Source organism: Bos indicus x Bos taurus, chromosome 16 (assembly GCF_003369695.1).
Source record: "Bos indicus x Bos taurus breed Angus x Brahman F1 hybrid chromosome 16, Bos_hybrid_MaternalHap_v2.0, whole genome shotgun sequence".
Taxonomy (NCBI): domain Eukaryota; kingdom Metazoa; phylum Chordata; class Mammalia; order Artiodactyla; family Bovidae; genus Bos; species Bos indicus x Bos taurus.
The window spans coordinates 41,506,313-41,520,327 of record NC_040091.1 but is presented as its reverse complement, the minus strand read 5'-3'; the positions used below and the strand labels follow the sequence as shown (position 1 = coordinate 41,520,327).

The 14,015-nt window shown below is 43.9% G+C and overlaps 1 protein-coding gene across 1 annotated transcript in view; it reads left to right on the top strand.

Moving 5' to 3' along the window:
- Positions 1 to 14,015, top strand: part of DISP3 (dispatched RND transporter family member 3) — a 58,174-nt gene that overhangs the window by 17,688 nt on the left and 26,471 nt on the right. Inside the window, exons 2-3 of the mRNA XM_027564912.1 lie at positions 3,243 to 4,344; positions 5,280 to 5,499. Coding sequence (XP_027420713.1) covers positions 3,246 to 4,344; positions 5,280 to 5,499 — 1,319 coding nt within the window. The 5' untranslated portion in view covers positions 3,243 to 3,245. The remainder of the gene's footprint in view (positions 1 to 3,242; positions 4,345 to 5,279; positions 5,500 to 14,015) is intronic.

The window sequence follows — 14,015 nt, the reverse complement described above, 5'->3', positions numbered from 1 at the left end:
CAGAAGAAACCACACTCTCTGGCCTGTTTATATTATTTGGTATCTGACTGTCCTCTGCCCAAGGAGAATCCAGGCGGTATTTCTACCTAATATCTAACCCAGATGCTTCTGCTGCTTCTGAGATTCGCTTTCCTTCTTTCATTTAACAAATACCCGCGAACTACTGACACACACCCCGGTCCCCAGGCAGGAGTATTTTAGACCATGGGAACCCAGCAGGGAACATGACAGTCAAGTCCCTGCTCCCTTGGAATTTATGTCTACTGGGCTATGGGGCTCTCACTGGGAGACCAAATGGCTGTGCTTAATTTTCTGATCACTTAAATCTAGCAAGCACAGACTGCAGGACACAAAGTCATGTGGGACAGATTTCCATTGCAATTGTTCACTTATTATTGCTATGGAACAGCTAACCCAAAACCTAGTGATGTACGGCAGCTGACATACTATGTTCATGGATACTGTGGGCCAGAATAGAGCACAGGAGAGGGTGGCTTAGCTCAACTCCACAGTTCCCGAGTCTCAACTGGGACAACTAGAAGGTTGGGTATTACTTGGTGGCTAGGGGCCCAGAATCACTGGAGACATTTTCACTCATATCTGGTAGTTGATGATGGCTGTCAACTAGGTTGTCAGCAGGAGCTCCTATGTGTAGTCTCTGCATGGGCTAGTTTGGGTTTCCTTACAGCATGGTGGCTAGGTTCCAGGGATGAATGTCCCAAGAAAGCCAGGTGGAAGCTGCATCTTCATTTTAACCCAGCCTCAGAAGTCACAGAGCATCTAGATTCAAGGGGAGGAATGAAGATATAACTTCTTGGTGGGAGAAGTCTTATTACAGTCACATCATGAGAACATTGAGATGGGAGACATTGTCGTGGCCATCTTTGGCAAATACAATGGGCCACATGGATGTTTTAGGAGTCCAAAGCCTTTTGTGAGGAAGCAGAGTGTAAAAGAACAGTGGCTATCATTTCTCAAGCACTTATACCTCCTAGGCACTATGGTCAGCCTGCTGTTTATATCATCAAGCAACCTCTGTGGTGAGTACTGTTAGCCTTGTCTTGCAGATGGAAAAACTGAAGCTCAGAAATATACTGCCTGCCTTAAGTCATACAACTGGGATTTGCATCCAAGTCTGTCTGCCTCCCAAATCATGACCTTTACCACTGCTACAGTGCCTCTCCCTGCCTGTCCTTGAGTAAATTTTTATCCCAGAAGTGTGGTGAGAAGCTTGAACACATATCTTGGAAGGGGTTGGGGTGGCTAGTGTTCAGATCTGGGAAGTCTTCTTGGCAGAGGTGACACTTGAACAAGGTCTTGAAAGATGTTTTAAACTTGGACTTCTGGGGCAGAAAGTAGCATTCCTGGTGAGGTAACAATGGGCTAGCAGGATCATTCAGGGAGTGCTGACATGACCCAGAATCCTGGTCTTAGACCTACTTACATGCCAACACATTGAAAACTGTACCCTGGGTAAGGGTCTGGGGGCCAGTGGATGGATTTAGTCCCCAGAAAAAATGCAAGCATCCAGTGTCCCTCTCCACTATACTACCATCAACTTCCTCCTTCAGCAGTTAGGGATGGAGTGGAGGCTCCCACACACAACCCCCGCCTCCATGTGCAGATTTGCGTTTGCCCTTTGGAGATAGGGTGAACCTGAGCTGCCTCTGGTTTACTCCCATGAGTTTCTGCTGGTGCAAACTGAGCCTCAGAGCAGGTACCATCCCCTCAGGAGGCTAGGTTTAGGGTGTCAGAAATGAGAAATTTAATTATTGCATCCGTAGGAATCTCTAATATTTCTGGAGCAGTTCCTGCCCCTTCCAGTCTCTCTCCCTTTCAAGTCTTCCTCTCTCATCCACACTTGGCACCCTCTCCCTCACTCTTCTGTTTTTCTCTTCCTTTATTTCCCTATTTGCATCTATCTCCAACCCCTGCCCCCTAACTCCACTCTCCTGTCTCCTGTTTTCAATTTTCTCTGTCTCTCATCTCTCCCAGGTCCTGTCTGTCTTTCTCTCTCTGTTTCCCTCCTTCCCCTCGCCCTCTCTTCTTCACTTTCTTTGGGATGATGGCAGCCTGTTCTCTTCCCGGACAGACCGTCTAATTGAAATGGAGCATTCTAGAGAATGTTAATAGGAAAAGTAGCATTAATTAGCCAATGCTGGCATAATTAGCTTCCTTCTCTCACTGCCTGGCGTCTAACTAGATAATGAGTCTCTTTCCGTCCAAACAGAGGGCAGGCAGGACAAGGGGGCAGGCCATACCTGAGGATACCGGGGGGCCTCCTGCCTTTGGGCCACCCTGCTGGAGTCCTCAGACTGCCCTCTCCTGCCAGGCCCTCCTGCTGCTTGTGCCCACATCTTGGGGAGACAGATGCCCGGCCTCTGTCTGTGCCCAAAGTTTTGACGTCCCTGGAGTTGCATATTAAGTGGTCTGAGCCCGACAAACAGTGGCTGCAGCTGCAGCATCCCAAAGAGGGGGTGGGGAGTATTGAGAGTTCTTGAGGACTATGACAGGCATCTAGTGCTGTCAGAGCCACGTGGGCAATGGCTGAGCACATTACAGTCCCCAGAGAGGAGCAAAGAAATGTATTCATGTGGTATATGATAACAAACAAACCACACAGACTGCAGGGTGCTTCCTCCCTAGACCTTCCCCACAATCGTGTGAGGCAGAAGCGGCCACCTGTGCTTAATAGACAAAAACTCTGAGGCTCACTCCCTTGCCAGTATTCACACTACCAGGACCCAAACAAGGGTCCAGTTCCAGAGAGCGTGTTCTTTCCCTTCTACCCTGATACTTTTGGACAACTTTGTAGTTGCTCATTAAATAAAAGTGATTGCGACGAAGTCACATCTCACATTGGCTTTGAGTTCTAAAATCAGAGAATGCAGCAAAAATTGGGAAATCATGCATAATCAAAATTCCCCTCGAATGTCCCTTTCTTGTGGAGGAATATCTCTTCTGTTTGCAACTGGGCACTGATTCTCCTTTTTCAGTGGCCTTGAAAGCCCTATCTAGTTGGGAGCTGTGACGGGCAAAGAAAAAGGATTTTTTCTTTCTGTTTTGTACACATGTGGTTGAATTCAGTTAAGTGCAGCTAAGTGCCTGTTTGATGCGATTCCATTGTAGGATCTGTCTTGGTTATGAGTGGGCAAGGTTAACACTCGGGGTGGGCGACTGCAGCTATGGGAGCACCATCCTCTCCTTCTCTGTAGCCTGCTCACCCTCTCCCTCTCCTGTAGGCTATGGACTCAGAGGATGACCCCTTGCTGCAAGATGTGTGGCTAGAGGAGGAGCAGGAAGAGGAGGAGGAAACAATGGGTGAGGCCTTTAGGAGGGGCCAGAAGAAGCTGGGGCCCCACGCTGGAGCAGGGAGGCAGTGTTGCTGGCGGCGCTGGACCTTGCCGTCCCGGCCCCCAGCCTCGGGCTTCTGGAGTACCCTGGGCTGGGCCTTCACCAATCCGTGCTGTGCAGGGCTGGTGCTCTTTCTGGGCTGCAGCATTCCCATGGCCTTGTCAGCCTTCATGTTCCTCTACTACCCGCCACTGGACATTGACATCTCCTACAATGCCTTTGAGATCCGCAACCATGAGGCCTCCCAGCGTTTTGATGCCCTCGCGCTGGCGCTCAAATCCCAGTTTGGGTCCTGGGGGCGCAACCGACGCGACCTGGCCGACTTCACTTCTGAGACACTTCAGCGCCTCATCACAGAGCAGTTGCAGCAGCTACATCTAGGGAACCGCTCGCGGCCGGCCGCCCGCGGCCCACACACGGTGGTCGCTGTAGCTACACAGAACGGCTTGTTGTGGGACACCGCCACCGCCCAGAAGCCAACAGCCAATCGAAGCGGGCGTCTAAGGCGAGAGGCTCCACCCCTGGAGAGGCCGGCAGCCAACCAGAGTGAAGCCCCGATAAACCTGGGGCCAGACAAGAGTGGGCGACGTCCACCCAGTTCCCCGCCCCCCACAGCAGCCACGGCCAATCAGAGCTGTGCCCGCCGTGGCGCCTCGCGCTGGGACTACTCACGCTCCTATGTGAGCACCAACACCCAGACGCATGCGCACTGGCGCATCGAGCTCATCTTCCTGGCACGTGGCGACGCCGAGCGCAACATTTTCACGAGTGAGCGGCTGGTCACAATCCACGAGATTGAGCGCAAGATCATGGATCACCCGGGCTTCCGGGAGTTCTGCTGGAAGCCCCATGAAGTGCTCAAGGACCTGCCGCTCGGCTCCTACTCTTACTGCTCCCCGCCCAGCTCACTCATGACCTACTTCTTCCCCACTGAGAGGGGTGGCAAGATTTACTATGATGGCATGGGCCAGGACCTGGCCGACATCCGGGGTGAGCAGCCCTAGGTGGGCTGGGGTGGGGCCTATAGGGACCGGGTCTGAAGGACCCTGGAGGCGGGGCTTGTGGGGGGTGGAGACTGAGAATAGGTGGGGCTTGGGATGAAGGGGCATGGTTAATGAGGTGGGGGCGGGGCTTGGAGGTTAAAGAAGGCTTGACTCTGTAGTACTCTCCAGGTTGGTAAGAGGATGGAGTTGGAATTGGCTGTGAAGTGGAGTCAGGCTGGAGCTGAGTGCTGGGCAGGCCTGCAGGCCATTTATTGAAGAAGGGCAGGGGGAGGGTTGGGTGTGAGATGGGATCTGAGGGAGGCAAGGAAGGAGGTGCATACCTAGATTGATGGAGATTGGGAGTTACGCTATGCCCAGAGTTAGATAAAGCTTGGGCTGGGGCTGGGGCATGACGTTGGTTAGAGGGGAGCTGGCATGTGGTTACAGAGCACTGGGCATTTGGAGAGAGGCTGAGGTTGCAGGAAGATCAAGGTGGATTCGTTTGAGGTACATTAGGGATGAGAGTTGAGAAAGGATGGGGAGGGGACAGAGGCTGGCTGTGGGGGCAGAGCTTCGGTATGTCTTTTAAGGGGGACATGGCAGGGTTCTAAGTAGATGAAGGTGGGACTGGGATGGGAAGGAGTTACAGGACTGCAGAGACTGAGCCTTGGTATTAGGTGAAGTTCAAGCTGAAATGAAGGTGTAAACTTAGTGGGAGCTGCGTGAGCAGATCTTGGGGGGCTGCTCTTTTTGGGCAGCAGTGATTTCTCTAAACCATCCCTCTGTCCTGTTAGAGACAGTTGGAGGCAGCCCAAGCTGGGACAGTTTTCCATTTCCTTAAAAAGGGGGTGAGATGTTCAGGAGGGCAGGATGACCCTGATGGAAGGTTTGTGGGAGCTGACTTACTGAGCTCCTTGGACCTCTTGACCCCTGCCCCTGCAGGCTCCCTAGAGCTGGCCATGACTCACCCAGAGTTCTACTGGTACGTGGACGAGGGCCTCTCCGCAGAAAACCTCAAGAGCTCCCTCCTACGCAGCGAGATCCTCTTTGGAGCACCCCTGCCCAACTACTACTCTGTGGACGATCGCTGGGAGGAGCAGCGGGCTAAGTTTCAGAGCTTTGTGGTCACCTATGTGGCCATGCTGGCCAAGCAGTCCACTAGGTAGGCAGTCCAGCTGCATCTGATGTGTGCCTGTCCTTGTTTGAACCAGGAAAGGGCTGTATTAAGGTAGGGAATTGGTTTCCAGGTGGTTCTTTCTCATACATCCCAGATCCCCTTCTGCAACCTTTTCCCTGGAAGTCTTTCTTTTCAAATCAGAGGCAGAGCCAGATACATCCTCATCATCACTCTGACAGATGAAAGGACGCTTTTCTTGATCAGTGCTAATGGTTAGTGAATATGACAGCTTTGGAGAACTTCTGCCCTGGAGGTCTTGGGTATTGATTTTCTCCTGCAATGGTGCTAGAAGGCTTTCTGGAAAGAGTATTAACCAGGGAGTAAGGAGTTCCTCTCTGCCTTTACTATCCAAGGAGATAGTGGGCAAGTCACTTCACTTCTCTGGGCCTCTGTTACTGCTAAAATGGGAATGATTTGTCCTGCTACCCTTCTGCGGTCATTAGAAGGAGATGAGTTAAGAGATGTGACAGAGATTTTGGGCAGTAGGTGCTCTGATTGTCTTCCAGTCCTTGGGATGTGTGTCTGAGAAACAACTGGGCCCCTCCCCACCAGGTAAAATCATTTGATTGTTCATCTGTCAGTCCTGCGGGGTAATAACTCTAATGCCTTTCAGTCTCTTGCCCTGACAAGTCAACCCCTGGCACAGGAGGAATCATTCTGTCTGAAAGACCCTCGTTCCTTTATTGAACAGCTACTGTAATAATCAAAGCTAACATTTATTGTGCTTGCCCCGTGCCACATACTGTCCTAAGCCATTTATACACACCATCTAACTTAATTCTTACACCATCCTGACGAGAGAGGAGCTGTTAGGATTTTCTCTATCCTATAGATGAGGAAACTGAGGCACAGTACAATTAAGTAAACTGTCAAAAGTTTTGAGGCTCATCAGTGGTGGAATGGGATTAAAATCCAGGGTTTCTAATGCAGTGCCCTAGCGCTATGTGTTTTTACAGCAGTTGCTGTACTGAGTCTTCTTGCAGCTGTGCTTCATTGCCAGGCAAACCCCTGTTCATCTACTAAGATCCAACCTGGCTATTTTTTTACTTGAGATTGCCTTAAATTATCACCATACCCATTTCCACAGACTCTTTGCTTCTCCATAAGACAGGCACAGGCTTTGTAGTAAGATATATCTGGGGTCAGATCCCAGTTACTCCACCTAGGTGGGAGTTTCAACGGGCTGTTTCACCTCTCTGAGCCTCAATTTCGTCATAGTGCTTGTCACTCTGTATTTTACTTTTTTAATTCCTTGTCATTCAAAGTGCAAGTCGAATTAGCATTAACATCACCTGGAGACTTGTTAAAAATGTAGAATATCAAGGCTTTCCCCAGACCTATAGAGTTTGCAGGTGACTTATTTGGATATATAAGTCTGAAAAAGTTCTGGTTTAATTATTTCTCAGTAGAGAGTGAGTTTGTTGAGGACTGGGATTGTTACTGCTTCCTTTTCTGTAGGCGTAGCCCCTAGCACAGTACCTCTTTGTCTGAGGAATGAATGGGTGGCTGGCTGGATGGAGGTACCTTAGGGAATGGTCCTTGGCTGGGTTGGGAATCTGGGAAGGGCTGGCTGTAGAAGGAGCTTGAAGATTTTAGATACCAACAGTTAACTTCTGCTTAATACATTCAGCTGCTGAGACAAAACCCCTGTCCTGCGTTAAAAAAAAACAATTCTCTTTCCCTTACCATCCCCCTAGAGCTTCATAGGAATGGTGATAACCAGGGCCTCTGTAGTCTTGACGTTAATGCCTTTAGATCAATAAAATCTTTTTTTTTTTTTTAATCAGTCTATTACTTGTTACCTGAGAAATGACAACATACATCTTGACTTATTACAAAGAATACTACAAATTATCACTTTTACTGCTTCTCTGATAATACCAGAATCTTAGAACTCATTCATTGCATTTATACCCCTTCAGTCTTTTGCCTTATTGTTACATGCATTTTAATTCTATATACATTTTAAACCTCATAAGACATTACATTTTTATTTTACTCAGTCAGAATCCATATTTACTCACATATTTATGTTTTCTTTTGCTCTTCATTACTTTCTACAATTTCATGTTTCCCTCTGGGATCATTTTTCTTGTATCTGAAGAATTCTCTTTAGTATTTTTTTTTAGTGCAGGTTTGCTAGTGATAAATTCTCTGTTTGTCTAGAAGGCATCTTTATTTTACTTTCATTTTTGAAATATATTTCTTCTGGTATAGAATTTACAGTTATTTTCTTTAATACTTTAAAAGATATCAGTCCATTGTGTTTTGACTTTCATCATTTTGGAGGGGGGGAGTCAGCTGTAAATCTTTTTGTTGCCCCTTTGAACAATTGTCTTTTTTTTCCCCTGGCTACTTTTAAGATTTCTCTTTGTTTTTGGTTTCAACAATCTTACTACTGTATTTTGATACGGTTTTCTTTGTATTTGTTCTGCTTGAGGTGCACAGACCTTGAATCTGCTGGTATATAACTCATCACTTTCAGGAATTTCTGGGCTATTATGACTTCAAATATTGCTTCTACCCCATTCTCTGTCCTATCTCCTTTAAGGATTCTAACTACATAAATGTTAGATATTTTCAAAGTCTCATGTGTTTTCTTTTATTTATGACTATGATAATAAAATATGGGAGCTGGAAAGATAAGCTGAAGAGTCTGGGTAATCAGCATGCTGCTCTCTTCATTTTAAAAATTTAATTAAAAATTTTTAATATAATTTTAAAAGTTACACTCCATGTACAGTTATTGCAAAATATTGGCTATATTACCCATGCTGTACAATACATTCCTATAGCTTATCTTATATGAGTCCCATATGTTCTCAGGTTTTTCTTTGCTTTGCATGTTTTGGTTTAGATATTCCAATTCACTGATCCTGTCTTCCGTTGTATCTAATTTGATGTTTAACATCTCTTGAGATTTCAAAGTTAATGTTTTTCTGTTGAGGATTTCCAGTAATTCTTTATTATAGATCTAAATCCTTGGTGAAATTTTTCACCATTTAATTTATTTGGTGCATATTCTCCTCTGTGTTCTGAAGCATATTAAGTTAGATTATTATGGATGAAAGTAAAAGTAGCTCAGTCACGTCCAACTCTTTGCAACCCCATGGACTATACAGTCCATGGAATTCTCCAGGCCAGAATACTGGAGTATTCCCTTCTCTGGGGGATCTTCCCAACCCAGGGATTGAACCCAGGTCTCCCACATTGCAGACCAATTCTTTACCAGCTTAGGTTATTATGGATATCTTTTGGTTTTTTCCCTGTGGTCTGTTCTTTCACTTGGTTTTTGGTCATGTGGTCTTGCCTGTGGGTATGCCTGGTAATTTTTACTGAGTAATGAATATTGTATGTAAAAACATAGAGGTCCAGATGATGTTATTTCTTCCAGAGAAAGTTTATCTTTCCCTCCACTAGGCAGATGGTGTTGTGGCTGATCACCTTAAACAAACAGCAGATACACAGAGTTGAGGCTGGTTTGTAGTCCTGAAAAGTCACAGCCTACCTCCAGTTTGCCCTTGGTTCTCTGGGATTTTCACCTGAGAGCCTAGTGTATTCTGCAGAGCCCATTTCCCCTGACATGTTCCAAACCCTAAGCTTTGTCTCTCAAAAGAGCTAAAAATATCTCTTCTCTGGTTTTTCTGAGGCTTTCTGCTTAAGTTTGTAGCCTCATACTCTAGACTGCCCCAGTATTTGGCAGAAGTGCTGCAGAAGAAACTGGTTTTATGCTTTGCTGGTCTGCAAGTCTCTACCCACAGCTCTGCTAGTTTTTCTGACTCCCTGCTTAGATTTTCAGCCTCCTGCCTGTGTTCAGAATTAGCAGATACCTCCAGGGTAAACACAGCTGTAGAAGGGAAGCTTATCTTTTGTAGGTTCTTCCCTTTCTAGAGTCTCAGCTCTCTAGTTTCATTGCTTCAGGAAATCTCTAATGTCATCAAGTAGATGATTTCTCAGTTTTATTTGATTTCTTAGTAGTTCTAAGCAGGAATATTGGTCTTGCATGAGCTATTCCTTTCTACTCAAGAGTAGAAGTTTGGGCCTATGTCTTTTTATAGCTGGAAACTAAAAGAGGACCTAGAACCTAGAAAGTGTTCTATAAATGCTATACAAATGAATGAATGAATGAACAATTGACCAAACTTTCAGTTTTCTATTCTAATGAAAGCTCAATTAACCCTTTGTTGAATTTAATTCAAAAAAGTAGTCAATCCAAAGATCTTTTCTACATTTTTTTAAGTGTCCTGTTTGACTTTTTAAAACAGCTTTGAGTTGATATTCACTAGCTGCATATATTTAAAGTTTACAATTTGATTAGTTTTGACCCATGTATACACTATGAAACCTTTATCACAATCAAGTTAATGAATGGATCCATCACCCTCAGAAGTTTACTCATGTTCCTTTGACAGTCACTCCATCCTGCCTCACCTTCCTTCCCATTCCACCCCAGGACCACTTTCTCTTTTCTATCACTATATATTGGTTTTCATTTTCTGATTTTGTATATATGGCATCATATAGAATGCACAGTTTTGACTGATCTCATTCACTCAGCCTAATTGTTTTGAACTGTATCCATGTTGTTGCATGTATTGACAGTTTATTCTTTTTAAGTGCTAAGTAGTATCACTGTGTGGAGATGCCACCTTTTGTTCATCCACTCACTTCTTTATGGGTATTTGGGTTATTTCCAGGTTTGGCTATTGTAGATAGAGATGCTACAAAGCCTTTGTGTGAACAAATGCCTTCATTTGTCTCAGATAAATATCTGGGAGTGGTATGACTAGATCATATGATAGGTGTATATTTAACTTTAAAAAAAAACCATGAATGTATTTTTTTTTAAGATTTTTTTATGTGGATCATTTGTTTAAAATCTTTTTTGAATTTGTTACAATACTCCTTCTGTTTTATGCTTTGGTTTGTTGGCCGCATGGTCTGTGAGATTTGAGCTCCCCCACCAGGGCTTGAACCTACACCCCCTGCACTGGAAGGCAAAGTCTTAACCAATGAACTTCAGGGAAGTCCCCATGTGAGTTTAACTTTTTAAGAAATGTCAGATTGTTTTCCAAATTAATTGTACCATTTTACATTCTCACCCAGTGTATAAGAATTCCAGTTCCTCCACAAACTCTCTAACACTTGATATGGTCAGTTTGAAAGTGAAAGTGTTAGTCACTCAGTTCTGTCCAACTCTTTGCGACCCCATGGACCATAGCCCACCAGACTCCTCTCCAAGGGGTTCTTCCTGACCCAGGGATTGAACCTGGGTCTCCTGCACTACAGGCATATTCTTTACCATCTGAGCCACCAGGGAAGTCCATGGTCATTTTAAAAAGTCTAAATTAGCCATTCTGTGTAGTGATATGTCATTGTGATTTTAACTTGGATTTCCGTACTTCCTAGTGATGTTCACATGCTTATTTGACATCCATTTGTCTTTGTTGGTGAACAATTTAGATCTTTTGACTATTTTAATACTGGCTTTACATTTAGTTCTGTGATATTCCATTTTTCGTTCATCTTTGTATATGGTGTAAGACATACACTACATATACTTTATATATAGCATAACATGCTGATATTTATTATTTTGTATAGATAGCCAGTTGTTCCAGCATCATTTGTTTAAAAGATCATTCTTTCTTCACTGAATTGGCTTAGAATCTTGGACAAAAGTCTTTTGTCTATATATATGTGGGTCTATTTCTGGACTCTGTTCTATTCCATCAACCAATTTTTTACTTTTTATTTACACATTGGTATTACACTGTCTTGATTATGGTAGCTTTATGCCATGTCTTGTCCAAGTGTTGGTCTTCCAACTTTTTGTTCTTTTTCAAAGTTATTTTAGTTATTCTGGGGCCTTTACATTTCCCTATGAATTTTATTTTGTGTTATTTATTTATTATTTCTTAATGGTTGGTTCTCTTTTTTTTGGGGGGGCCATACCATGTGGCATGCAGGAGCTTAACTCCCTGACCAGGTTGGAACCCATGCCCCGTGCAGTGGAAGTACAGAAAACTAACCACTGGACTTCCAGGGAATCCCCTTCCAGTGAATTTCAGAAGCAGCTTATCCATTTCTCCAAATAAAAGTCCACTGGGATCCTGATTATGTTTATGTCAAATACTTGGATCAATTTGAGGAGAAATGACATCTTAACAGTATTGAGTCTTATGACCAATTAACCTGGTGAATCTGATATCTTTTGTCAGATTTGTCCCTATTTCACATTCTTATTCTATTGTAAATGATATTTTTAAAAATTTCCTTGTTAGTTGAAAGTATATCAGTTGTTAGTTGCTTGTATTGGGTTGACCAAAAAGTTTTTTTGGGTTTTTCTATACCATGTATGGATGTGAGGGTTGGACCATAAAGAAAGCTGAGTGCTGAAGAATTTATGCTTTTGAATTGTGATGCTAGAGAAGACTCTTGAGAGTCCCTTGGACTGCAAGGAGATCAAATCAATAAATCCTAAAAAAAAATCAATCTTGTATATTCATTGGAATGACTGATGCTGAAACTGAAGCTCCAATATTTTGGCCACCTGATGCAAAGAACCAACTCATTGGAAAAGACCCTGATATTGGAAGGATTGAGGGCAGAAGGAGAAGAGGGCAGCAGAGGATAAGATGGTTAGATAGCATCACCAACTCAATGGACATAAATTTGAATAAACTCTAGGAGATATCGAAGGACAGGGAAGCCTGGTGTGCTACAGTCCATGGGTTCACAAAGAGTCAAACAAGACTTTGTGACTGAACAACAACAATACCATGGAAAGCCCAGATGAACGTTTTGGCCAACTCAATATATAGAAATATAATTGACTTTGGGTCCTGCGACCTTGATAAGCTCCCTTATAAGTTCTAGAAATTTTTTCATAGGTTCTATTTAATTTTCTACATAATCAATCATGTCTTTTGCTAATAAAGATAGTTTTACTTCTTCCTTTCCAATTTGGATTTCTTTTACTTCTTTCTCTTGCCTGAATGCACTGGCTAGAACCTCCAATACAATGTTGAATGAAAGTGATGAGAATGGACAACCTTTCATTATCCCTGACTGAAGTCTGTAGGTGTTTTTCTAGATGTCTCTTATCAGGTTACAGAGAAGGCAATGGCACCCCATTCCAGTATTCTTGCCTGGAAAATCCCATGGATGGAGGAGCCTGGTAGGCTGCAGTCCATGGGGTCGCTAAGAGTCGGACATGACTGAGCTACTTCACTTTCACTTTTCACTTCCATGCATTGGAGAAGGAAATGGCAGCCCACTCCAATGTTCTTGCCTGGAGAATTCCAGGGACGGGGGAGCCTGGTGGGCTGCCGTCTATGGGGTCGCACAGAGTCGAACACGACTGAAGTGACTTATCAGGTTAAGGAAGCTCCCTTCTATTCCTAATTTGCTGATAAGTTATTTTTTTAAATCGCTAATGAATATTGGACTTATCTCAAATATTTTTCTGCATCTAGAGAGAGAACATACATTTTTCATTTTTAGTTTAATATGATGAATTTAATATATTAATTGAGTTTTAAAGTTTAAACCATCCTTGCATTCTTGGGGCAGATCGCCCTTGGGATTATCCTTTTTATATAGTGTTAGATTCTATTCGTATTCTTTGTTCATTGGCATGTTAATGATGGATACTGGGCTGTAGTTTTCTTGTAGTATCTTTGTTTGATTTTGATATCAAAATGTCTTCAAGAATGAGGTAGGAAATATTCTCTTCAGTTTTCTGGAAGGTATGTATGGAACTGGTATTATTCTTCCTTAAATGTTTGGTAGAATTTATCAATGCAACTGTCTGAATTTGGAGTTTTCTTTAGGGGAAGGTTTTAACTATAAATTCAATTCTTTTTGATTAAAAAAATGTTTGGGGCCATGCCATGTAGCATGCAGGGTATTAGTTCCCAACCAGGGATCAAATCTGTGCCCCCTGCAATGAAAGTACAGAATCTTAACCACTGGATTGCCAGGAAAGTCCCTACAAACTCAATGTTTAAATATACATATAGAGCTTCCCTAGTGGCTCAGACGGTAAACAATCTGCCCATAATGTGGGAGACCCGGATTTGATCCTGGGGTCAGGAAGATCCCCTGGAGAAGGGAATGGCTACCCACTCCAGTATTCTTGCCTGGAGAATTCCATGGACAGAGGGGCCTGGCGGGTTGCAGTCCATGGGGTTGCAAAGAGTCAGACACAACTGAGCAACTAACACTTTTGTAGGACTATTAAAGTTATTTCTATATTCTTACACAAGCTTTGGTAGTATATTTCATGAAATTTGTCCATTTCATTTAAATGGTAAAAATTTGTTGGTGCAAGGTCAGTTCAGTCGTTCAGTCGTGTCCGACTCTTTGCAACCCCATAAATCACAGCACGCCAGGCCTCCCTGTCCCTCACCATCTCCCAGAGTTCACTCAATCTCATGTCCATCAAGTCGGTGATGCCATCCATCCATCTCATCCTCTGTCGTCCCCTTTTCCTCCTG